The 27,302-nt window shown below is 45.4% G+C and overlaps 1 protein-coding gene across 1 annotated transcript in view; it reads left to right on the top strand.

Annotated features, from left to right (window-relative positions):
• The window catches only part of SEC24D (SEC24 homolog D, COPII component), a 164,588-nt gene that overhangs the window by 69,809 nt on the left and 67,477 nt on the right, over positions 1-27,302 (top strand). The window contains exons 10-11 of the mRNA XM_075350122.1: positions 10,210-10,325; positions 17,643-17,767. Of these exons, the coding sequence (XP_075206237.1) occupies positions 10,210-10,325; positions 17,643-17,767 (241 nt within the window). The remainder of the gene's footprint in view (positions 1-10,209; positions 10,326-17,642; positions 17,768-27,302) is intronic.

Raw genomic sequence — 27,302 nt, 5'->3', positions numbered from 1 at the left:
AGGATTTTAATTAGCTGTTGTAGGCAACACAATGGAGTTGGGAACCCATAACCAAGAAGGAGGTGGATATTGCATGGGAGAGCAGATTGTACAATACCCTGTGACGACCTGATAGTCCAGGGGCGTCACATAGGGACGTTAGGGAGTACAGGGTACAGCCTCAGGTGAGGTTAGGAGGTGTCTCTGCGCCCCCCCCCTGCCTGGAGCCAGGGCTCACCATTCTTATAATGTCCCCCTTATTCGTTGTGTGTACTGAGCCAGACGTCCGTAGGTATGAGTACAAGTGTTATGTAGTGGATTCGGACACTAGCAACTCCAATCGTGACACACTGTGGCCATTGACAGACAAAATCTAAAATAAAAACAATAAGCAAATGCACTACAATGCTCCACACCAGTCCCTGGAAAGTCAAATGGACAAGATACATGGCTCAAAAAGTGTTGGGAGATTGGAGCACAGAAGACTAAGGCGAGCTTTGCACGTTGCGACATCGCAAGCCGATGCTGCGATGTCGCACGCGATAGTCCCCGCCCCCGTCGCAGGTATGATATCGTGTGATAGCTGGCGTAGCGAAAATTATCACTACGCCAGCTTCACATTCACTCACCTGCCCTGCGACCATCGCTCTGGCCAGAGACCCGCCTCCTTCCTAAGGAGGCGGGTCGTGCGGCGTCATAGCGACGTCACACGGCAGGCGGCCAATAGCGGCGGAGGGGCGGAGATGAGCAGGATGTACACATCCCGCCCACCTCCTTCCTTCCGCATTGTGGCCGGCGGCAGGTAAGGAGATGTCCCTCACTCCTATAGCTTCACACACAGCGATGTGTGCTGCCGCAGGAGCGAGGAACAACATCGTACCTGTCGCGGCACCGGCATTATGGAAATGTCGGAGGCTGCAACGATGATACGATAACGACGCTTTTATGCTCGTTCATCGTATCATCTAGGATTTACACACTACGACATCGCAAGTGACGCCGGATGTGCGTCACTTTCGATTTGACCCCACCGACATCGCACCTGCGATGTCGTAGTGTGCAAAGCCGCCCTAACTCCTTTGAGATAAAGTGTGATGGGAGGGGCAGCACAGCTGAGTTTATTTGTGTCACATTACAAACCCTCTAGGGCTATGTGCCCACGGGGACATTGTCCTGCGGTTATATCCGCAGGACATTCCACAGGTGCTCCCAGAAATCCGCAACAGAACTTTCTCTGTTTCTATGCTGCGGATATACAGCGGAATGTCCTGCGGATATGGTGCGGACATTCTGCACTGAGGATACAGTACCATGACTTCGGCACTGCATCCTCAATGCTCAAAGTGCTGCAGTGATAGGGGTGCTCATACTTACCTCCATCATGCAGCACCTCGCTTTCCGGCGGCCGGGTCACTGTCAGCGTCTGGGGCACTGTGCTGGAGGTGGGCGGACCTGAACTAGCTCCGGCTGTCACATGACCGGAGCTCGTGCAGGCCCTGCCCACCTCTTCCTTCCTGTACCTGGCTGGATCCACCGCGCTGCTGTACACCGGACGGAGAAAGTGACTCGGGTGTCTATCAAGGCAGGTAAGTATATGGGACCCTGCGGAGAAATCCGCAACAATAATTGACATGCTGCAGATTTTTCCGCACGAAAATCCGCACGATTTCCGCTGCGGAAAAATCCGCAGCGTGGGCACAGCATTTCCCAAATGCCATAGAAATGGCTGGGGAGTAGCTGTGCTGCAGATTTTTGGAAAATCCACGGCTTTTCCGCAAGAAATCTGTGGGCAAAATCCGCGCATTTTCCGCAGCGTGGGCACATAGCCTAACAGTTCTCCTCCTCTCACAGCACTGTCAGCTCTACTCTAAGGTCTGTTCCACTATACTAATTGCTCAGTGTTAGTGACACTTATGTACTGTATGTTGTGGTCAAAGCAGCTTTTTGAGCATAATAGATGTAAGTGTGATAACGACACAGCTCTAGAAAGGCAGTGTGAAGGAAAGGCAGTACAACAGTTTTTATAGTCCTAGGAGAGGAGAGCTGCTAGAAGATTTGCAGTGTGATACAGCTTAATTCAGCTGTGCTGCTACTCCCCTCATATAGAGAACTGTGGAAAAAGAAGCGCAATAGGGTCTTACCCCAATAGGAAAAGGGGTATAAATGACGTGGTTCAACTCACCAATGGAAGTTGTGACAGTCACAACTCCTATAAAAGCATGTAACTCCAGGTCACGGAAGCAGTCCCCACATTGGCTGATAGCAGAAAGTAGTAGAGATGGGTTTTCAAAAGCTGCGCCAATAACCAAAGGACGATGGAAGTATAAGATTAATGTTTCTTTATTTCATGCTCAGGTCAACGTGTTTCAGGAGACGCAGCTCCCTTCCTCAGGACAAACAGGCAAAAGAACATCAAATCTCTATAACATTAATCTTATACTTCCATCGTCCTTTGGTCATTGGCGCGGCTTTTGAAAACCCATCTCTACTACTTTCTGCTCTCATATTTTATCTGAAAGGTGTGAGTCATCTGTGCCTTATAACCAGCAACGTCTACTCATGCAGGAGGTTAGACCAGAAATTCAGACTTGTATCACTACACATGGATAAAGCTAAGTTATTGGAGGGGCGTGCTCTTATTTTGCTGCCTTTTTATGATTGGGTAATGCATACAGGAAAAGAAGTAGATGTTCCCAGGATAAACTATCTGATAACACAGACATAGACTTAACAAAAGTTATTTCATTAGGTTTCAAATATTTAAATATTTTGATTACTAATATCTCCACATTAGACAGGCGCAATTTAAAAAAAAAAAAAGAATATATATATATATATATATATATATATATATATATATATATAGATATATATATATATCACTCCGCTCTGCAGCCACTCATACATCGTGTGTCCTATTCAACATTAAAAATTTGCTGAAAGGTCCTCTTTAAAGAGGCTGTCAGATTAACCGATTAAAAAAACCCTACTCAATCTGTTAACCCTACTCTCTAAATTTGGTCAATGCTGTCTTTCTATTGGTAGGTATCCCACATACATTTACACAATTTTTTTCTGTCTCTACATTTTTTTTCTTGCTGCAGCCATGTGCCATTATTCCTTTTTCCTGAATGCATCTGAGACTAAAAAAAAGGTTGACAACCTTTAAAGGCCAGGATTACACTTGCGATTTTGTTTTTAATGAAAAGATTGAAAGGCAGACTAATATGTTTCCCTATGTATTAGTTGTAATAATAATAATACAGGAATACCTGCACCAACTTATGAATTTTTCAAGATACGAGCAGTCGCTCTCTATCTTTTGTGCTTCATGATGTGAGCACAAATCTGAGCTGTGAGCAGCTAGTGTGTGATCACATGTGCCCTCTCATTAAGAAACTGAATATTCCCTGCTCCCCCACCAATCATCCCGGGCGTGGAGGGCAGGGAGTACAGTATCCCCGTGGCAGCTGATGGAGTGGGGGAGTGCGGCACTTACACGCTAATCAGCTGTCTGCTTCACATTGTACACTTAAAAAAAACAAAGAAAAAACTTATAATCGCCCTCCCTCTGGTTCTCTGCAGCGCGACAACCTCATCTCATGCAGACTGCTGACGATATGTGGGAGCACGTCAGTTGATCAGCGTGTGAGCACTGCACTCCCACACACTGTCAGCTGTCTGCATGATATGAGGACGCTATGGGGAAGGGGACCGGAGGGTGGGTGAATATAATAGATTTTTTTTAAGTGTGTGGCATGAATGGGGGCCATCTACCAGAATGGGGGACCATATATACCGGGATGGGGGCCTTGTACTAGGATGGGGATCATATATACTGTACCAGGATGGGGGACATGTACCAGGTTGAGGGAATCATATATACAGTACCAGGATTGGGCCATATACCAGGATGGGGTGCTATAATTATGTGCTGGAACGGATTAATAACATTTCACTTAATTTGAATGGGGAAATCTAATTGGACATAAGAGCAAATTGAGTTAATAGCTAACTAAACCCCTAACTAAACCCTTAAGTCAAGGTATTACTGTGTTAGCAAATACCTCCAATTAGAAATGTAGTATAGTTCTCCTGGTTAGCTATGTCTCTCACCTCTTGTGCAGGGCATTGCAGCTTAGGTATCCATGGTTACAACTACAAGCAACTAATTAACTGTCAATATATGAGTGGACATAACGATGGATACCTAAGCTGCAATTCCCTGCACATGAGGTAAGAGACATGGCTATATCAGGAGAGCTATTCTAATTTTCTAAGTGGAAGCACTGTTGCACTGTCCATTTTAACCGTACGTGTTAATTTTTATCACCCATCTGTGTATACGTTTTTAAAAACCTATATCATCCATGTGTCATCTGTGCTTCTCCTATACTTTCAATGTAAAACAAGGACGACACACTGATGCCACCTCTGTGCTGTACATGTTTACATGGACCCATAATCTTCTATTGGCCTCTGTCATCTGTTCTGGCAAAAATAAATGGCCATGACTCTGTGGGGTCTACACCGACACATGGTCCATGTGACAACATGGACATGTGAGCAACATCATAGGTTATAATGGGTACGTGTGATATCTGTGAAAAAAATGTGGATGCCGTCTGTACCGGTAACATGGATATGTGAAGGCAGCGTAAAACAGATCTAATGGTGTTTAAATAAAAGCAAAAAAAACAAACAAAAAACATGCTAACCTAATGATCCCTTGCTTGTGTCCCTCTCTATTTTCCTGCTATCCTGCATATAATGGCTTCAGCAAGCTGCTATGGGGTTGCGGTACTGAGCATATATGCCCACCAGAACTAGACAAATGAGGCAGACGTTCTGAGAGGCAATACTAATAACACCAGCATATATCTAGACTGACACCAGTTTACAATTGTAGTGTTTTGGGTGAGTGTAGAATTCCCTTGGGTCTGAAAATGAAAAGTGGACGGATCCTTAGTGTTCTCACATACATAAGGAGAAGATTACCGCTATTACAAAAGCAAACACTTATGGAGCAGATCAGTCCAAGTTTGTGGGATGGCTGCTCTGTAAAGCGTTTCTCATCACTTACTTCCCGATAACATTTTTACAGTCACAAGGAGCGGGGGTGAGCTGGAAACGTGGATTCAAATAGTTGTTTTAATAAGCTCCATGTGCCTATGGATTTCATGGCTTCAACATCTATTAATCTTCCAGTGACAGGCTCATTTTCACTGAAGATACCATGCCATATTTGTCCAAGAATGACTCTATGTGACTCATAAGCAAGTGTTTCTGTGATTTTGGATGATTTCCAAGTTTTCTTTTTGTCGGAACAAGCCCTGCTAGACGTTAGAATTAACTTGGATATCCTCATCTGCATCGTCCTGGTGCAGTCCTTTCCCTAAAACAGTCATCTTCTCCACTTTGAAACTTGAGCCCTAAGACACAGATGCCGAGAGTTTCCTTGTTCCCCTTGGCAGGACGTGGGCTTTTTAAATTAAGAAAACTAGATCGGCATCTCTGCTTATTATTACAAGCACACGAACAGTATTCTTGGCAGAACAAAGATCAACGGGTGACATGCTAGTGTCTGGTGTATCTGCACATTACTGTGCTTAGCATTGATAAATGCAAAAGCGCCTCTTTGGTATGGATTTTCCTAATATTCCTGGTTACACGAGGGTTGTATAGCTGCCAGGAACTGTACAGTCCAGGACCCAGAGGGTGTGCAGAGATATTGAACCCTATAAGCTATACGGGAAAAAAAAGATTTGTATCTGGCATCTGCAAATAAAAATCACACCTTTTATTGAATTGGTTTAAAACATAAAAAAATCGAGCATAGACAGTATAGACAGACAAGTCTACATGTTTCGGGCAAAGACCGTGGTCAAGACTAAGGGCTTTGCCCGAGACACGTAGACTGGTCTGTCTATACGGTCTATGCTCGATTTTATTATGTTTTTAACCAATTCAATAAAGTTGTGATTTTTATTTGCTGATGCCGGATACAAATCTTTTTTCCCCATATCCATGGATCCAGGACCCGGCCTGTAGTTCCGAGCACTGCACCTGCATTATACTGAGCAATTGGTCGGAGCTGTCTGAACTTCACTTTTTGAACATTTGCCTATAAGCTATACCTCTATGGGAATACAGAACCCAATCATGCATAGGCAGATAGAGCATGCTGGTTTTAATGGACATCTCTTGGTTCTGTACAAATCGGAGCTACATAGCCATGAGATGTTCTTAACTTGCTCTGGACAATGACACCCTAATGGAAGAACAGGCTCGCATTTCCAATTCTATTCTACTGATGAATTGTGAATTTGTCTTTTGATTATTATATAGGCAGTAATTCATGATCAGTAGTAAAAAAGTAGTGTAAAGTACCGTAGTTACCCATCTACCCAGACTTTTTATGCTCCATGTCCCCCTCCATATGTAGATAAAGATCATATACTGCCAATATTGCATGCAGTGCAGGTTATAAAAGGGGAATTCCTGCCATATGAAGTTGCTCGGCATTTTTCAGTATACTTTCCTTAAATCTTGTGAGTAATCAATATGTCAAAAGTCGTCCTTCAGTCCTCACTTATTCAGCTTTGGTAATGGATTCATGCTGAACTCTACCAGCTAAACCTGGCTGAGCATGTGATTTTCCAGGCATGCTTTTCGTGCTGTACTTTTTACAGGTTTTCACAGCTGTAAAGGTTCTCTCCTCCCCCCTTATGTGGATAGAGAGGTGCATGTAGGTACATTGCAGTGTGCCTTTTGCTCTGGTTTTCTAGCATAATATTTGGATTGTATCTGCTATTTTTGCCAGGAAGAGCTTATTTTTAAATTATTACAATGTCAGTTGACTGAAGCTAGGCACGGAGAGGTCAGTTGGGACCGGTCTCGGACTAGTCATCCAAGACATATGAGGCCCGATTCAGACTGGATGGTACACAACTCTTCATTAATCTGGAGCGTCTGATGAGAGGCGTGAGCCTCCGTGTGCTATCTCAGAAGTCTCACTGCAGTCAGGTACTGGAGTGAGATTTCTGGTGTGTGGCGCACCACAGGTTGTGATGAATTAGACTAGCTGTGGTGTCCCGCACCTCTGTCCTAGCTGTGCCCATTTTATTGAAACTGGGAGAAACTCCAAGTTGTGCCTGAATTCTGGTGTGAAAGCTTTGATGAATCAAGACCATTGTGCCAGCCGGCTTTACAAAGTACCGTATGTTTCCTCTGATACACCTCAGTGTTTTAGGATAAAACATACACAGCTGCAATAATGCTGCCTGTCTGATACATGGCCTGTAGTTCGGGCAGCATGAATCTGATGTAAGGCTTCCTTTCATTTAACATTTTCTTCCATTCTACTTCCAAAGTAATATACTTTCCCCAGATACTTCATGGGATTAATGATGACAGTGCTAGTGGCCTCTATGTCGTAGTCCTTTCCCTTTTCTTCAAACAGACATATAGAAGGGATGTATAGCTGTTTGGAGCAAGCAATTTGTAGCCATGAGAAGAGGATATCTGGAGCAAATGTCCCAGATTGCTGGTTACTTCTCTATGTAAACCTGTAAATGGTGTTTAAGTAATATTAGCTACATCATGAACAGGTCCTTACAATGACAGTCTGTATATGTGTGCCATCCCTGCAGCTGATCGAGCCGCTCGGATCCGGGGGTGGTAATTACTCGTGGCTCGAGGGTCTCCAGACCCGGGGGCTAGGGGCCCCACTCAAATGGAAAAGGGGGGATTTGGTATAGTTCGTGACACCACCCGTGGTGTACGGTAATTGGCAGTATCGCCGCTGCTGTTGGGAGTACCCGGGGTGATGGAGTGGGGCAGCTAGATGATGTTACCGTCCACGGGTAGGGGTAGGCCCCGGGACTCTGAATGGAGATGCGGGGACGCAGTGCAGGGGTCAGTCGGGTACTCATTCAGCAACAAAGCAGACGCTGACAACAGGGTAAACCAAGTCTCTGACTGCCGTTGCTTCTCAAGGGGAGCTCGTCCAGGTCCCGTCCCCTGCAGCACTGCCTGGTGGTCCGTAATCTGCCTCCTGGCACAAAAGTTTAGATTGTCCGTTGTGGCCCTGTAGCTTGAAGCTTTCCGGGCCCTGCTCCTCACTATGGCTAAGTGAAGGAGCCTGCTCTTAGGAGCTCACGCCTGGGATTTCAGTGGGCCGCTTGCTAGGAAAACCCTATCCCCCTCCTTGCACTAGTGCCCCTGATCTCTGAGCTGGGTGGGAACAGTCCATAAAGGCCCTGTCCTCCGCAGGTTAATTGCCGGGTTGCCTGAAGCTTCTCCCCGACCTAGGGTCCGTGTACCCCGACGTGCCTTCAGTCCTGGACCGGTGATAGGACCAGGCTGCAGACCGTCCTCCTTGACGGGTTCCAGGCTTAAGCCTCAATCCCCTGCGACCGGGGGTCAGACTCCTCCAGGTCCAGACCACTGTCAGCCACCTAGTTTACTTCTCCCCTGGGAGCTACAACTCCCAGCTTCCTCAGAGCTTCTCTCAGCTCGAGGGCTACCACTCAACTCTGGGGAGCTGCTTCTCCCAGCTCCTCACTCACTGGGAGCTACTTCTGTTCTGCTTGTCAGCTCTGCTCTGCACTTCCTCCCTCGCTGACTTCCCCCCCTCCCACCACTCTGTCTGACCCCTAGGTGGACTGCCCTATTCCAGCTTAAGCAGCCCACTGGTGTGCCTGACAGGTGTGGTGCGAGGTGTGACTAGGATTTGTGAATGCTGGTGGAGGCAGTACCGCAGGTTAGGTTCCTAGAACCATGGGGGTTTTAGCCCTGCACGGGGAGAGAAAGATTGTGCAGAACCCTGTGACGACCTGAATAATCCAGGGCGTCACATATGGAGGTTTGATGCCCTGGACTATCAGGTCGTCACAGGGTATTCATCACAAAGGACAGTTTAAGTGATGAAGCCCGTACCGTCACAGGGTATTGTGCAATCTGCCCTTCTGTGCAATATCCACCTCCTCCTTGGTTATTGGTCCCCAACTACACGGTGTTGCCTACATCAGCCAATTAAAGTCCTAGGTACACTCTGCACCACACCCACCAGACACACCAGTGGATGGCCTGAGTGGAATAGGGTCGCCCACTTGGGGGGTTGGTTAAAGAGGAGCTTAGGAGTGTCAGAGCCGGGCTCCTTGGAAGCAACTAGGTGGCAGACGGTGGTCTAGGCCTAGTAGGAGCTGGACGCCCGGTTGCAGAGGATCGTGACAAGGGGCACATAACTGTCGAGGAAGACAGCCGGCGGCCTTGTACCATCACCGGGCTGGGACGAGGGCACGACTGGGTACGTTGACCCTAGGTCAGGGGTAGCTTCAGGCAACCTGGCAATTGACCCGACGAGAACGGAGCCTTCAAGATCCGTTCTCCACCCGCTCCAAAATCGGGGTACTAGCGCAATGAGGGGGATAGGACTTTCTACTAAAATGGTCCAGAAAATCCCAAGCGTGAACACTGAGAGCAAGCTCTCACAGTTAGCCACACTGGGGAACGGGACCCGACTAGTTTTATGCTACCGGAGCCAACCAAAAAGTAAACTAAGTGCCAGGGAGAAGGTCACAGATCATCAGGCAACACCATCGGGGACGGGACCCAAACTAGCTCCCCTCAGCGGCAGGGGTGTCCAGAACTTTCGCTTACCCAGTTGTCGGTGTCAGCTTTATGGACTATGTGAGTACGAAAGTGTCCCTCTTCGCTCCCCACGGCACCCCCCTATCACCATCACCGAGTCCTGGGGCATTCCCCCTACCCGTGGAGGGTTCTAACACCTGGCTGCCACATTTCATCAACCCCGGGTACTCTCAATTGCATATTACCACACACCACGGGTGGCGTCACAAACTCTAAACATAAATCCCTGTAAATGCCCCCTTCGTTTGAGTGGCCGCACGACCCCCAGGTCTGGACGCTCCTCGAGCCACCGCAGATCCGGATCCTGCTGACATGGGGTGGCACATATGCTGTCACTTTGTGTTTATCGTGCCTTTTTCGTCATGTCTCTGATCTGGTGACGTTGCACTAGGTTTTGTACTCTTCTTTCCCCTCATCTGTGTCCATCGTTAGAGCGATTATTATTTCTTCCAGTCTAGCTTTTGTTCCCCGTTGACTTCATTTGCAATGTACAGTGTCTTTAGTCTGATTTGCAATGATACATTATCACCGCCTATCATCTCAGTAAAAGTCTGTCTTCCTGTTTATATTTGTCAGTCCCTCCATTCTACTTTCAACATTTGGACCATATTGGCAGAAGAGTCGACCATTATGAAAGAGCAGAACTATCTCTGGGATCTTATGAATATGTTGCTACGTTGGATTACTGCAGAGTGAGTGTATTGTGGACTACATTTTGCTTTCAGCTTCTGTTTCTATCTCCATGTATAAGAACTTTTCTAATCTTTTTGTCATTTGGCGCAGTAATTTATAACAAGAGGATTAAGGTGATTTTACTAATGCTTGGATAGTGTTGGAACTACAGTGTAGGTGCCGTCTCCCGATGACACAAATGTATAGATATTCACATCATTTTCTTTGTACTATAACGTATGCAGCACAAAGTTCTTGACTTCAGTGGAGTCTTGTGTCAATATCACTTCTTTGTAAGTATATGCTAGGTTTACCAACCTAAGCTACAGCGAAAATATTAAGGGTTCTTGCAGACATCTGTGAAATGCAGTCTGAGCAAAGACTGCAGTGCAGAGATTGTCTGAGGGTCTCCCAACCCAAACTCAAGACCTTCACATGTGCCTATGAGGCTTACAAGATCATAGTATCATAGTATCATAGTATCATAGTTTTTAAGGTTGAAGGGAGACTCTTAGGGGTGCTTCACACACAGCGAGCTCGCTGCCGAGATCGCTGCTGAGTCACGCTTTTTGTGACGCAGCAGTGACCTCATTAGCGATCTCGCTGTGTGTGACAATGAGCAGCGATCTGGCCCCTGCTGCGAGATCGCTGCTCGTTACACACAGCCCTGGTTCGTTTTCTTCAAAGCCGCTCTCCCGCTGTGACATACAGATCGCTGTGTGTGACAGCGAGAGAGCGACAAATGAAGCGAGCAGGGAGCAGGAGCCGGCGTCTGACAGCTGAGGTAAGCTTGTAACCAAGATAAACATCGGGTAACCAAGGTGGTTACCCGATATTTACCTTAGTTACCAGCCTCTGCAGCTCTCACGCTGCCTTTGCTGCCGGCTCCGGCTCTCTGCACATGTAGCTGCTGTACACATCGGGTTAATTAACCCGATGTGTACAGCAGCTAGGAGAGCAAGGAGCCAGCGCTCAGTGTGCGCGGCTCCCTGCTCCCTGCACACACAGCTATAAGCGGTGTGCGCTGGTAACTAATGTAAACATCGGGTAACCATACCCGATGTTTACCTTAGTTACCAGTCTCCGCAGCTTCCAGACGGCGGCTCCGTGCAAGCGCAGCGTCGCTTGCACGTCGCTGCTGCCTGGGGGCTGTTCACTGGTCGCTGGTGAGATCTGCCTGTTTGACAGCTCACCAGCGACCATGTAGCGATGCAGCAGCGATCCTGACCAGGTCAGATCGCTGGTCGGATCGCTGCTGCATCGCTAAGTGTGAAGGTACCCTAAGTCCATCTAGTTCAACCCGTAGCCTAACATGTTGATCCAGAGGAAGGCAAAAAAAATCCCAATGTGGCAAACAAGTTCCAATGGGGAAAAAATTTCCTTCCTGACTCCACATCCGGCAATCAGACTAGTTCCCTGGATCAATACCCTGTCATAAAATCTAATATACATAACTGGTAATATTAAATTTTTCAAGAAAGGCATCCAGGCTCTGCTTAAATGTTAGTAGTGAATCACTCATTACAACATCATGCGGCAGAGAGTTCCATAGTCTCCCTGCTCGTACAGTAAAGAATCCTCGTCTGTGATTATGATTAAACCTTCTTTCCTCAAGACGTAGCGGATGCCCCCGTGTTCCAGTCGCAGGCCTAGGTGTAAAAAGATCTTTGGAAAGGTCTCTGTACTGTCCCCTCATATATTTATACATTGTGATTAGATCCCCCCTAAGCCTTCGTTTTTCCAGACTAAATAACCCCAAGTTTAATAACCTGTCTTCGTATTGCAGCCCACCCATTCCTCTAATAATCTTGGTCGCTCTTCTCTGCACCCTCTCCAGTTCAGCTATGTCCTTCTTATATATCGGTGACCAGAATTGTACACAGCATTCTAAGTGTGGTCGCACTAGTGACTTGTACAGAGGTAGAACTATATTTTTTTCATGAACACTTATACCTCTTTTAATACATCCCATTATTTTATTAGCCCTGGCAGCAGTTGCCTGACACTGTCCACTAAAGTGAAGTTTACCATCCACCCATACACCCAAGTCTTTTTCTGTGTCTGTTTTACCCAGTGTTCTACAATTAAATACATAATCATAAATGTTATTTCCTCTACCCAAGTGCATGACCTTACATTTATCTACATTAAACTTCAATTGCCACTTCTCAGCCCAATCCTCCAATTTACATAAATCTCCCTGTAATATAAAATTATCCTCCTCTGTATTGATTACCCTGCAGAGTTTAGTATCATCTGCAAATATTGAAATTCTACTCCGCATGCCCCCAACAAGGTCATTTATAAATATGTTGAAAAGAAGCGGGCCCAATACTGACCCCTGTGGTACCCCACTATGAACTGAGACCCAGTCCGAGTACGTACCATTAATAACCACCCTTTGTTTCCTATCACTGAGCCAGTTTTTAACCCAGTTACACATATTTTCCCCTATCCCCATTATTCTCATTTTATGTACCAACCTTTTGTGTGGCACCGTATCAAAAGCTTTTGAAAAGTCCATCTGGTCTGGAATCCTGTGGACAGACCCTGCATTGTGGTCTATGCTTAGACCGAGGTGATGAAATGTCTGCATAATTCCTAAGGCTTGACTCACATTTATCCTGTGCGCTCTGCTGAGCACTTATCATGGAGTTTTCATCAAAATTCCCCAAAACGTGATTCAGTGCAAACCGTTGATGGAACTCTCTCACTATAATGAGGCAGATGGTCAGTTTTAACTCCATCTGGCCACTGTTCCCGTGATGTCCAGTCTTTTTAGACATCTTTTTAGCTAAAAAAATGTGTGATCAAGTGTTTGTTTTGTGCAGACCTAAAAAGATGGCACAATACTGGAACAGAGGCCTGATGATGCCGAAAGTGACTCCATCTGCCTCATTACAGTGATGGGTTTTGTCGGTAATTTAGACTCAATCAACTTTTTGGATATTAGATGGAAAAACCTTATCCAAGTGCTTGGGGTAGAGCAAAGAATAAATGTGACCATAGCCATATACTGGAAGTAATCAGAAATTGTTATGTACCCCAAAATGATACCAACAAAAACTTCAAATTAAATCACAAAAAACAAGCCCCCACTCAGGTCCATGATCTGTCAATGGAAAAATAGGGGATTTCCACATAATTGGTAGGACAAAGGCTTGGAATAATGACATGGCACCCAAAATCCAATCCAACTGAATCTGGGCTTCCACATCCAAATGTCCCCTTCTTTTTCCTGCTGAGAGCCACAGTTTGCCTAAACTGCAGAACGTGACCACATGTTTGACATTACTGTAGTGGCGAGAGCCCGCTTATTTTACGGGATGTTTGTTTCCAGAGGCACAAGCTCAGCATAATGTATGGGCACTAAGTGGGCATATTCTCAGTCATAGAAATTAGCAATTTCATCAATCCCATCATATAACGTTAAAGGATAAATCCATATATATTGCAAATGTCCACCATATAAACATATGAATAAACTTGGAGAAAAGCGTGAACTTGGAGAGATTAAATTGATTTTTATTATTAGAAAAAGTTTAAAAAGTACATGTATTAATAAGAAGCATAGGAAATGGAGCAATATATGCATACAAGACACTGGACAAAAAACATACAAGACTGACAAAATCCAATAGTAATACAAGATGTATAGTGGTTAATAAAGGTAATAAACCACTCCTCATAGATTACAAATTGCATAAAGTAGAGAATGCATTACAATGAATGGCATAGTCCCAAAGTGCATGAGAATCAAAAGCTGAATGCTTGTAAAAACCCAGTTAATTTAGGTGCCATGTGAGATAAGAAAACAGCAGTCTGCCCCCTGCAGGGCCAAAATAAAAGTGAACCGGCTCAAATAGAATGTACTAGTGAGGAAAAAAAAAGTTCAGTTCAAAGTTTTTAAGGTCATACAAACCGGCTCAGAAAAGTATACCTGCAGGGGGGACTGCCGTGAACCACCCAACGTGCGTTTCACGTGTCTAAGTGCTTGCTTTATCAAGGGGGATACTTTGAACTGAACTTTTTTTTCCCTCACTAGTATTGTGCCACATCCAGTCCATGCTTTTTTTTTTTTAATGAAAAACACCAGTGAGACTGAAATATTCTGTATCTCAATTCATCGAGGTGTGTAATTTCCAAAATGTGCTAATTTGTGAGCTAAAAAGACATGAAACCGGCTAAAGAAAAAAATAAAGAGCATTTATGATTTTATGCAAAGTTATTATTATTATTTATTTATAGAGCACCATTAATTCCATGGTGCTGTACATGAGAAGGGGGTTACATACAGAATACATATACTAGTTACGGTAGACAGACTAGTACAGCGGGAAGAGGGCCCTACCCTTGCGGGCTTACATTCTATAGGATTATGGGGAGGAGACAGTAGGTGGGGTGTAGATTGGGCGGCAGCTCCGCACGGTGGTCGGGCGGCAGCTCCGCACGGTGGTCGGGCGGCAGCTCCGCACGGTGGTCGGGCGGCAGCTCCGCACGGTGGTCGGGCGGCAGCTCCGCACGGTGGTCGGGCGGCAGCTCCGCACGGTGTTCATTGTAGATTGTAGGCATTTCTGAAAAGATGGGTTTTCAGGTTCTGTTTGAAGCTTGCAAGGGTAGGAGCTAGTCTGACGTGTTGAGGCAGTGAGTTCCAGGAGACTGGGGATGCCCGGGAGAAGTCTTGGAGTCGGTTGCGTGAGGAGCGAATGAGAGAGGAGGAGAGGAGGACCGGAGGTGACGTTGGAGATTAGTTCAGAGATGTAGGGAGGAGACAGATTATGCACAGCTTTGTAGGTCAGTGTTAGTAGTTTGAAGTGGATACGGTGGAAGATTGGGAGCCAGTGGAGGGACATGTAGAGAGGAGAAGCAGGGTGGTATTGAGGAGTGCGGTGGATCAGACGGGCAGCAGAATTAAGGATGGACTGGAGAGCGGCGAGCGTGTTAGCAGGGAGACCACAGAGGAGGATGTTACAGTAATCGAGGTGGGAGATTATGAGGGCATGCACTAGCATTTTTGCAGATTGCGAATTGAAGAAAGAACGGATTCTGGAAATATTTTTGAGTTGAAGACAGCAGGAGGTGGTGAGGGATTGAATGTGTGGTATGAAGGACAAGGCAGAGTCAAAGGTCACTCCGAGGCAGCGAACGTTGGGTACTTGCGAGAGCAAGGTGTTATTTATGGTAATAGATAGATCAGGTGGAGAGTGTAGGTGGGATGGAGGAAAGATGATTAGTTGACAGCAGAGATGTGACATTTGGGCCAGAGAGGTAGATCTGGGTGTCATCTGCATATAGGTGGTACTGGAAGCCATGGGACTTTATGAGTTGTCCCAGGCCAAATGTGTAGATAGAAAAAAGTAAGGGTCCCAGAACAGAGCCTTGAAGGACGCCAACCGAGAGATGGAGGGATGAAGAGGTTGTGTGGGAGTGGGAGACACTGAAAGTGCGGTTAGAAAGTTATGAAGAGATCCAAGAGAGGGCAAGATCTCTGCCACCAAGGGAAAAGAGGATCTGTAATAGGAGGGAGTGGTCGACAGTATCGAAGGCTGAGGACAGGTCTAGAAGTAGGAGTATGGAGAAGTGCTTGTTAGCTTTGGCAGTAAGTCATTTGTGATTTTAGTCAGGGCAGTTTCAGTAGAATGATGTGGACGGAAGCCGGACTGTAGGTTGTCAAAGAGAGAGTTGGAGGAGAGGTGGGAGGAAAGTTCAGCATGGACATGCTGTTCCAGGAGTTTTGAGGTGAACGGGAGTAGTGATATGGGGCAATAGCTGGTAGTAGAGGTTGGGTCGAGGGAAGGTTTCTTTAGGATAGGTGTGACTGTTGCATATTTAAAGGCAGAGGGGAAGGTACCAGTCGTTAAAGATAGGTTGAAAAGATGGGTTAAGGCTGGAATAAGGATAGTGGTGAGGTTGGGGAGGAGGTGGGATGGGATGGGGTCAAGTGCGCAGGTAGTGAGGTGCGCTTTTGAGAGAAGATGTGCAAGCTCTCCTCCGGTGATGGTGGGGAGGGAGTTTATGGGGGAGGGGCAGTGGTCAGTTATATGATGGGGTTGTGGTGGCTGTGCAGAGAAGACTTACCTTATGTGGTCAATCTTGTCTTTGAAGTAAGTGGCAAAGTCTTTTGCAGAAATGAGGGAAGTTGGAGGGGGCAGTGGTGGGCGAAGGAGGGAGTTGAAAGTATTGAATAATTGTTTGGGGTTGTGTGTTAAAGTGGATATGAGGTTTCTGAAGTATTCCTGTTTAGCGGAGGTGAGGGTTGAACGAAATGTGTGAATTGCATTTTTGAATGTGGTGAGGTCTTCCTGGGAGTGCGTTTTCTGCCACCGCCGCTCTGCAGCCCTAGACACTTGCCGAAGTTTTTTAGTCAGGCTGTTGTGCCAGGGCTGTCTATTGATTCGTCTCACTCTGCCATGTATAAGAGGGGCAACTGAATCAATAGCTGAAGTGAGAGTGGTGTTGTAGAAAGTGGTGGCACTGTCTGTGTCGTGGAGGAACGATATGGAGGACAGCGGAAGGATAGAGTCAGAGAGGGTGTGCATATTGAGGTGTGCAAGGTTTCTGCGGGGATGTGCTAGGTGCTGGACAGGGGGGGGCAGGTGAGGAGGACAGGGCTGAAAAGGTCAGAAGATGGTGGTCAGATAGGGGGAGGGGGGAAGTTGTGAGGTCGGAAAGGGAACAGAGGCGGGTGAAGATAAGGTCTAGTGTGTGTCCATCTTTATGGGTGGCAGAGGTGGACCACTGAGTTAGACCAAAAGACGAAGCAACGGAGAGCAGTTTGGAAGCAGCTGTTTGGCGTGTGTCAGTGGGGATATTGAAGTCTCCCATGATGATGGTGGGAATGTCAGCAGAGAGAAAGTGTAGAAGCCAGGCAGAGAAGTGGTCGAGGAAGGCAGTGGTAGCGCCCGAGGGTCTGTATATGACAGCCACTTGGAGGTTGGAGGGAGAATAGATTCGGACGGAGTGCACTTCAAAGGAAGGCAGGACAAGGGAGGGTAGAGGTGGGATTGGGTTAAAGCTGCAATTGTTAGAAAGAAGGAGACCCACTCCTCCACCCTGTCTATTGCCAGGGCGAGGAGTGTGGGAGAAGTGAAGGCCACCGTAGCATAGTGCAGCAGGGGAGGCAGTGTTGGAGGGTGTCAGCCATGTTTCGGTGAGGCCCAGAAAGGATAGATTGCTGGAGGTAAAGAGATCATGAATGATGGGCAGTTTTATTACACACAGAACAGGCATAAACCACACAAAAGTGTATGAATTTAAAAATAAACACAATTGATGAGTTGAATCTGGCGCTATTATTATTATTATTATTATATTCTGAAGTAATATTTATTTTACAGAAAAACAAACCTCCCAATCCTCCAGCCTATATATTCATGATAGATGTGTCCTACAGCAACATTAAAAATGGTGTTGTTCGCTTGATATGTGAGGAACTGAAGACTCTGCTGGACAGACTGCCAAGGTAAAAGTGGTGTCAGTTACAGTTGTTCACAGTTGATTTGAGATTACTTTCATTGGAACGTGATGCCAGCAGGTGATCTACTAGCAGTGTCAAGGGTGGCTTCACACATGCTGCATTGATTCACTTTTTGAGGCCAAAACTAGAAGGTGATATAAGAAACAAAGAAAATAGAATATTTCTTACATTCTTACATACAGTCATGGCCGAAAGTTTTAGCAACCTTGAAAGTGTTCCAGAAAATGAATTACTTATCCCAGAAAATGGTTGCAATTACACGTTTTGTTATACACATGTTGATTTCTTTTGTGGAAAAAAAGGCGAACTGGACATAATTTCACACAAAACTGCAAAAATGGGTTGTACAAAATTGTTGTCACCTTTCCAAAATTGAGGGTAAACAACTTTGTTTCAAGCATGTGATTCTCGTTCAAACTCACCTGTGGCAAGAAACAGGTGTGGGCAATATGAAAATCACACTTAAAATCAGATAAAAAAGGGAGAAGTTGAGCCAATCTTTGCATTGTGTGTCTGTGTGTGCCAAACTGAGCATGGAGGACAGAAAGAAAAGAAGAGGACTGTGTGAGGACTTGAAAACCAAAATTGTTGAAAAATATCAACAATCTCAAGGTTACAAGTCTATTTGCAGAGACCTTGATGAAAATCTCATGGCACTGTAGCTAATCTCCCTCCATGTGGAGGCCAAATTAAACAAAGATAAATAAGTTGGGATGCAGGATAGTCCGGATAGTGAATATGCAGTCTCAGTCAAGTTCAAAAGAGATTCAGGCTGTCCTGCAGGCTCAGGGTACATCAGTGTCAGTGTGAACTATCTGTCGACATTTAAATGAAATGGAGGAGATTCAATATGGTGGAGATTCAGAGTTGTTTTCCTGCATCTGGCACTGGGTGCCTTGACTGTGTGCAATACATCATGAAATCTGAAGAGTACGAAAGGATTTTGGGTCACAATGTAGTGCCCAGTGTCAGAAAGCTGGGTTTGCGACCTAGGTCATGGATCTTCCAATGACCCCAAACTTTCTTTAAGAATCACCAAGCAATGGATGGAAACAAACCACTGGAGAGTTCTGAAGTGGCAGTAATGAGTCTGGACCTAAATCCCATTGAACACCTGAGGAGAGATCTTAAATTTGCTGTCGGGAGAAGGTGCCTTCAAAAATGACAGACCTGGAGCATTTTATAAAAGAAGAGTGGTCCAGAATTTATGTTGAGAGGTGTAAGAAGCTTGCTGAAGGTTATAGGAAGCGACTGATTGTAGTTATTTATGCCAAAAAGAGTGCAACCAAATGTTAAGTTGAGGGTGCCAACAATTTTGTGTGGCCTGTTTTTTGAGTTTTGTGTGAAATTATGTCCAATTTGCATGTTTTTCTTTTTTTTGTGTTGTTCTAATGCACACAAAGGAAATAAACATGTGTATAGTTTCCCTCCCCGTGTTATCCATAATTCATATGAGTATATTGCAATTCACTTGTAATACCATACAGGCATATAAAGTTAAAAATGCGAGTATGCAATGTTGGAAGTTACAGAACAGAGTTTTTTCGGTAATCGACTGCTGTACAAAGGCATCATATGGCGGCACACAGAGTGAATACGGCTAATTAGTAGGGAGTTTTGTGCTGCCATGCTGTCTCACATGGAAAGGATGAAACATATTTGGCCGGAGTCCCAGTTGTGAGAGTCTCTTGCAAGTCTTGCATCACATCACCCGACATGGCCTGCAGCTCTCCTGACAGGAGCATCTCAGCTGCATAGAAATACATGCAGCTGACTGCTCCTGTCAGGAGAGTGTGTGGCCATGCCGGGTGATGCGATGTGAGACTTGCGCGAGTCTCTCGCAAGTGTGACTCCAGCCTAAGGGGCACTTTGCACACTGCGTCATTGCAGGTGCGATGTCGGTGGGGTCAAATTGAAAGTGACGCACATCCGGCATCGCATGCGACATCGCAGTGTGTAAAGCCTGGATGATACGATTAACGAGCGCAAAAGCGTCGTAATCGTATCATCGGTACAGCGTCGGCGTAATCCATAATTACGCTGACGCCATGGTCCGATGTTGTTCCTCGCTCCTGCGGCAGCACACATCGCTGTGTGTGAAGTCGCAGGAGCGAGGAACATCTCCTACCGGCGTCACTGCGGCTTCCGTAGGATATGCGGAAGGAAGGAGGTGGGCAGGATGTTTACATCCTGCTCATCTCCGTCCCTCCGCTCTGATTGGCCGCCTACCGTGTGACGTCGCAGTGATGCCGCACGACCCGCCCCCTTAACAAGGAGGCGGGTCGCCGGCCACAGGGACGTCGCACGGCAGGTGAGTGTGTGTGTGAAGCTGGCGTAGCGATAACTTTCGCTACGCCAGCTATCACCACATATCGCTGCTGCGACGGGGGCGGGGACTATCGCACTCTACATCGCAGCATCGGCCTGCGATGTCGTAGTGTGCAAAGCCCGCCTTAGTCTGCATAACTTCCCAACATATGACCAGGTTTTTACTCTCCATAAATATTACTAAAAGGGCATTGGGTGACATTAACCATCTTACCACAAAGTTGAAGAATGTTATAGTCACAAAACATTAAGAGCAGATTATTATATATTTCTTTTTTATTGGTGGGATTTGAACCCAGTACCACAATGTCGCAAAGCCACATTTAACATAGATATGTCACCAGATTTCACAATACAAACCACATACATTATTTCATATATCTTACACTTGCTTACATTAGCTACTTTGACAATCCAGGTAAAAATGGACATATACTTTTTTTTGTTTAAGTTTGCAACTCTATCTCTGCCCGCCTTGTCTGTTTGTCAGCTCCTCAGTGTTTTCTCCTGCTGCTGAGACCTCACACTGCTCAGTACAAGCTGCAGCCGTCAGCCAGACTGGGTACACTAGGTGTCATGCGTCATTTCATTCTATAGCAGCCATTTTAGCCTGGATTTGTACAGTGACTACACCTCATCATTTTGGAGAGAAACATATGCAGATTTCGTATTGTGAAATCTGGGGACAAATGCTCTTTAACCCCTTAACGACCGCCGATACGCCTTTTAACGGCGGTAATTAAGGGTACTTCTTCCGATCCGCCGCTTTTTAACGGCGGTCGGAAAAAAGGGTCTAGCGCCCCCCAGAGTCAGAAAATTTCCGGGGTCTCAGCTGCCGGGGGTAGCTGAGACCCTGGAGATCATGATTCTGGCCGGTTTTTCCGGTCCCCGCTCACCTGATGACCGGTATACACCGTATACCGATGATCAGGTTACAGAAAATGACCGCGCCGGTAAAAAATCATTTATCTCCCATCTGGCATAAACAAACATGTCAGATGGGAGATAAATCTCTTTCCCGGTTCCCTCCGGTCCCCTCGGTATCCCCAAAGTGCCCCCCCGACCCCCAACCCCCTCCCGAAAATCCAAGATGGCCGCGCGCACCGCCGATCACAGCAGCGCGCCGGCCACATTTACACTGTTCCTATGGTTTCTGTCGTATGTGCCATAACACATACGACAGAAACCTGCTCCCTAGGCCCTGCCAGGTCCCCCCCTATCTCCCCCTATCCCCCCCGGTGTTCCCCGGTGTCATACATACCTGTCGGAGTGCTGATCCCCCGCGGCCCCCTCCTCCTCCGGCTCCTTCTCAGCAGACGCCGGTCACATGTGCAGAGCATCTGACAGCTTCCTGTGTTCAGGACGCTGGCTGCTGCTGCTGCTGCACTGAGTCTGCAGCTGTGACCCGGGGAGAGTGGGTGCAGATTCTTTGCACCCACTCTCCTCAAATGGAGGGTCTGCCCTCCTAGAAAATGGGGGATACGTTCCCTGAACGTGTCCCCCATATTCTAGAAGGTCCAGAGTCGACGTGGGACGTCCAAATGGATTACAGTGGATTTTTTTTTTTCTTTTCAATAAATTGGTCAATCAGGGAATGTTTTGGGGAGTGTTTTTTCAAATAAATTTTTTTTTGTTGTCAATTTTTTTTTTTTATTACTGTCAATTAGTTATGTCTGGTATCTGATAGACGCCGTGACATAACTAATTGCTGGGCTTGATGTCAGGTGACATTACACATCTGGTATCAACCCCATTTATTACCCCGTTAGCCAACGCACCAGGGCGCGGGATGAGCTGGGCGAAGCGCCAGAATTGGCGCATCTAATGGATGCGCCACTTCTGGGGCGGCTGCGGCCTGCTATTTTTAGGCTGGGAAGAGTCCAATAACCATGGCTCTTCCCACCCTGAGAATACCAGACCCCAGCTGTCAGCTTCACCTTGGCTGGTGATCTAATTTGGGGGGACCCTATGTTTGTTTTTTTTTTTTAATTATTTATTTATAAATAATTAAAAAAAAAAAAACAGCTTGGGGAGCCCTCCAAATTGATCACCAGACAAGATGAAGCTGTCAGCTGTGGTTTGCAGGCTACAGCTGTCTGCTTTACCCTAGCTGGCTATCAAATATAGGGGGGACCCCACGTCATTTATTTTAATTATTTTTTTTTCTTTTTGGGCTAAATACAAGGCTAGGCACCCTTTAGTGCCACATGAAAGGCACTAAAGGGCGCCAGCTTAGAATATGCAGGGGGGTGGGACGTTATATATGTTTGACATCTATCCATTGTAGCATTTTAGGCTATGTGCCCACAATCAGGGTTTGCAGCGTTTTGGGCGCAGATTGTTTTCCCTGCGTCCATAATGCTGTGTTGTGCAGTAGAAGCACAGTTGAAGGATTTTTAGAAATCCCGTGCCCACTGTGCTTCTTTTCTCCGCAGCATACACTGACCTGTGGCGCAGCTTCCCGAGCCTCAGCATGTCAATTTATGCTGCGGAGATGAGTGTGCTCTGCAGGTAGCATAGAGCTCCACAGCAGCCTGAACCCAAATCGTGGGCATGGGCAGCTGCGTTCTCCCATGGACAACACTCACATCTCTGCAGGAAGGCTGACACTGTGTACTGGACGCCGTGTCGCTGGATCATGGCCACATAGCCTAAAAGAGAGAAATTTGTTGCTACAGCATCATTTTTGTGAAGTACCTGTGGATTCAAAATGCTTAGTATACTCCTGAATAAAATCCTTGAGGGGTCCAGTTTCCAAAATGGAGTCACTTGTGGGGAGTTTCTAATGTATAGGTACCCAACAGGCCCTGCTAATGTGACATGGTGCGCGCAATTTATTTCAACTTTTCCAAAATTCAAATGGTGCTCCTTCCATTCCAAGCCCTGCCATATATCCAAACAGAGGTTTTTGGCCACATATGGGGTATCCCTGCGATCACAAGAAATTGGATAACAACCTGTGGGGTATACGTTTTGTTGTTGCCTCTTGAAAAAGTGAGAAATGTGATGCTAAAGAAACATTTTTGTGAAAAAAATGAAAATTTTCAATATGGCAACCTAAGCTTATCAAATTCTGTGAAGTATTCGTGGATTCAAAATGTTCAATATACACCTAGATAAAAGCCTTGAGGTTTCTTGATTCCAGAATGGGGTCACTTGTGGGGGGCCTCCACTGTTTAGGCACTTTAGGGGCTTTCCAAATGCGACATAGCGTCCACTAATTATTCCAGCCAAATGTTCAGTCAAATTGCACTCCTTCCCTTCCAAGACCTGCCGTGTGCCCAAACAGTTGATTTCCACCACATATAAGATATCACCAAACTCAGGAGAAATTGCAGAATACATTTCATGGTGATTTTTTTCCTGTTACCCTTGTGAAAAAAAAGCTACCTGGTTGAAGTAACAATTTTGTGGTTAAATTTTATTTTTTTATTTTCATGGCTCGACGTTATAAACTTCTGTGAAACACCTGGGGGTTCAGGGTACTCACCAAACATCTAGATAAATTCCTTGAGAGGCCTAGTTTCCAATATGTGGTCACTTGTGGTGGTTTTTTGCTGTTTACGTACCTTAGGGGTCCTCCAAATGCAACATGGTGCCCGCAATCTTTTTCAGCCAAATTTCCTTTCCAAAATTCAAATATTGCTCCTTTTGTTCCAAGCCCTCCCATTTGTCCAAACAAAGGTTTCAGACTACATGTGAGGTATCACCGCGCTCATAAAAAAGTGGGTAACAAACATTTGGGTCAAATTTTTGGAATTACCTCTTGAAAAAGTGAGAGAATTGATGCTAAAGCAACATTTTTGAGAAAAAAATTACAATTTTCAATATGACAAAGTAACGTTATCAAAATCTGTGAAGTACCTGTGGGTCCAAAATGCTCAGTATACCCCTCAATAGAAGCCTTAAGGGGTCTAGTTTCCAAAATGGGGTCACTTGAGGGGGGTTCCTGCTGTTTAGGTACCTTAGGGGATCTGTAAAAGCAACATGGTGCCCGCAATCTGTTTCAGCCAACTTTGCTTTCCAAAATTCAAATATTGCTCCTTTCATTCCGAGCTCTCCCATTTACCCAAAGAAAGGTTTCTGACCACATGTGGGGTATCGGCGCGCTCATAAGAAAGTGGGTAACAAAGTGTGAGGTCCAATTTTTAGTGTTACCTCTTGAAAAAGTAAGAAAATTAGTGCTAAAGTAACATTTTTAGGTAAAATGTTAATTTTTATTTTTTTTCATTCCATATTACTTTAGTTCCTGTGAAGCACCTGAAGGGTTAATAAACTTCTTGAATGTGGTTTTGAGTACCTTGAGGGGTGCAGGTTTTAGAATGGTGTCACTTTTGGGTATTTTCTGTCACCCAGGCCTCTCAAAGTCACATCAAATGGGATGTGGTCCCTAAAAAATTGGTTTTGTAAATTTTGTTGAAAAAATGGGAAATTGCTGATGAACTTTGAACCCTTCTAACTTCCTAACCCCAAAAAATTTTGTTTCAAAAATTGCGCTGATCTAAAGTAGACAAGTGGGAAATGTTATTTATTAACTATTTTGTGTGACATAACTCTCCGGTTTATGGGCATAAAAATTAAAAGTTTGAAACTTGCAAAATTTTTAATTTTTTTGTCAAATTTCAGATTTTTTCACAAATAAAATAAAAAAATATCATCCTAAATTTACCTCTAACATGAAGCCCAATATGTCACGAAAAAACAATCTCAGAATCACCGGGATCCATTGAAGCGTTCCAGAGTTATAACCTTATAAAGTGACACTGGTCAAAATTGCAAAAAATGGCCTGGGCATTAAGTACAAAACTGGCTTCGTCCTTAAGGGGTTAAGCACATGCTTGCAGGCTGGGGTATGGTATTGGGAATGATGTTGGCATAATAAACACAGATTGACAAAGCTGCTTATGTGTAATTATTGTATGAAAAACTCTAATATGTAAAAAAAATCTATTCCCTAAATATGTATATTGTCCAATAATCCAACATACAGGTATCCTTCCAGTACTCTAATGCTGTACTCAGTTTACATTGGTCCTAGTCTCCCCCACATGAGATTGTTGAGTGTAACAAGGTGCCACCTCCTGTGACATCTACATTAATATATTTAAGAGCTATTCCTACTTAAACAGACATTTATTACCTTTTAGAATATGTATGCAGGTAACTAGGGAAATGTTTTCTGTAATAACAACCAGACCAGTGGGTAGCACCAAAGAATTCAGGGTCTGCAGAGTCTCAGAAAGTACTATTGTAGCACCATACCAGAAAGTGGGCCGGGATTTATTGAGATTTGGTGCCATCTTCTGGCCACATTCTAGTACTGTTAGTCATGTTCCTTAATTTAGAAAAACAAGTCAGTCTCTATCTATCTATCTATCTATCTATCATCCATTATTCCATCTGTATACAGCACATGTGTGTGTTGTATCTATAATTTATAAATATACTGTATGTATTTGTCTCTCTCTATGCTCAGAATCTAGAAGATCTGCTATTGCTACAAGCCTAGACACATAAACGTGTAATCATTAAGTCATTTATGCAAGACAGGTCCTCAGTTCTGGAATGATGCGGAGCCATCTATGATCTCACCACAGAAAGTTCTCTGATTTTTCCCAGTGGAAAAGTGCAATTACTGTGCTTCTTTGCTGGCGTGAAACAACATCAGATAATAGTTCTTTCTTGTTCATTCTGATTTATCTTTTGGGCATATTTCAATTTGTTTTTACTGGAAGGCTTCCAAGGGTATACGTCATGTAATGTGCCCTCAGAATTATTTTTATTAAAGGAAAACTCCAGTGCTAAAAAACTATACGTATCATGTATATATGACTCCCAAGTTTTCTCACTTTCGGGCAGAAATCTGGGGCATACTGGGTGTTACTAAATAGATCCATGTTATCAACATGTGCCACCAAGACCACTGCAACTTCTGCAGACCAGCAGTGGACAACCCAAATAGTATCGAAACTAGGGAAGAAACTATACGTTTCATGTATATCTGACTCCCAAGTTTTCCCACTTTCGGGCAGAAATCTGGTGCATACTGGGTGTTTCTAGAAAGATCCATGTCATCAGCATGTGCCACCAAGACTTCTGCAGACCAGCAGTGGACAACGCAAATAGGAGTATAGAAACTAGGGAAGATTTATGAGGCCTCATTTACACACCAGTATTTTTGATCAGTAATTCATTAGTATTTGGCCACTAGGAGGATCTTCAAAACACAGAACAAGTGTCAATCTTTCAATTATAGTTTTACTCTGTACGTTCCACTACTGGCTTCATACAGTGATGCAGAAATAGTGACGTGTGAATAAAGGCCACTTTACACGCTGCGATCTTGCTAGTGAGATCGCTAGCGAGCGTACCCGCCCCCGTTGGTTGTGCGTCATGAGCAAATCGCTGCCCGTTGCGCACAACATCGCTCGGACCCGTTACACTACTTACCTGCCTAGCGACGTCGCTGTGACCGTCGAACCGCCTCCTTTCTAAGGGGGCAGTTAGTTTGACGTCACTAAGCGGCCGCCCAGAAGAAGTGGAGGGGCGGAGATGAGCTGGACGAACATCCCGCCCACCTGCTTCCTTCCTCATTGCGGGCGGCCGCAGGTAAGGTGAGGTTCCTCGTTCCTGCGGTGTCAAACATAGCGATGTGTGCTGCCGCAGGAGCGACGAACAACCTCCGTCCTGCAGCAGCAACGATATTTGCGAAATGGACAGCGTGTCAACGATCAACTATAAGGTGAGTATTTTTGATCGTCATGTGTCACACGCAACGACGTCGCTATCGAGAACTGATGTGTGTCTTGAATTCCGTGACCCCAATGACATCGCGTTGGCGATGTCGTTGCGTGTAAAGCGGCTTTAAGGCTTTAAACAGAGTCTATCAGTACAAAATGACTGTTCAAACCAAGCACAAGCGCTCAATGCACCCAAGGAGCGGTCAACCTATCTACTCCCTTCCACCTCTCCATCTATCTCCACTCTCTTTTTCCTTTATGGCCTACTGTGCTTTTATTGGAAATAAAGCAGCATAGAGATAGTGGGATTGGGAACATGCACTGATCTGCTTGGCTATGCCAAGGGTGAACTGAGCGCATCTGCTTCATTTGAATTTTCATTTTTTGCTGACAGACTTCCTTTAACCCGTTCCAACTGGGCGATTTTCCAGAACGTTTTTGTTGGTCTGTCA

Source organism: Anomaloglossus baeobatrachus, chromosome 1, assembly GCF_048569485.1.
Source record: "Anomaloglossus baeobatrachus isolate aAnoBae1 chromosome 1, aAnoBae1.hap1, whole genome shotgun sequence".
Classification (NCBI taxonomy): Eukaryota; Metazoa; Chordata; class Amphibia; order Anura; family Aromobatidae; genus Anomaloglossus; species Anomaloglossus baeobatrachus.
This window is presented reverse-complemented; position numbering and strand designations above follow the sequence as displayed.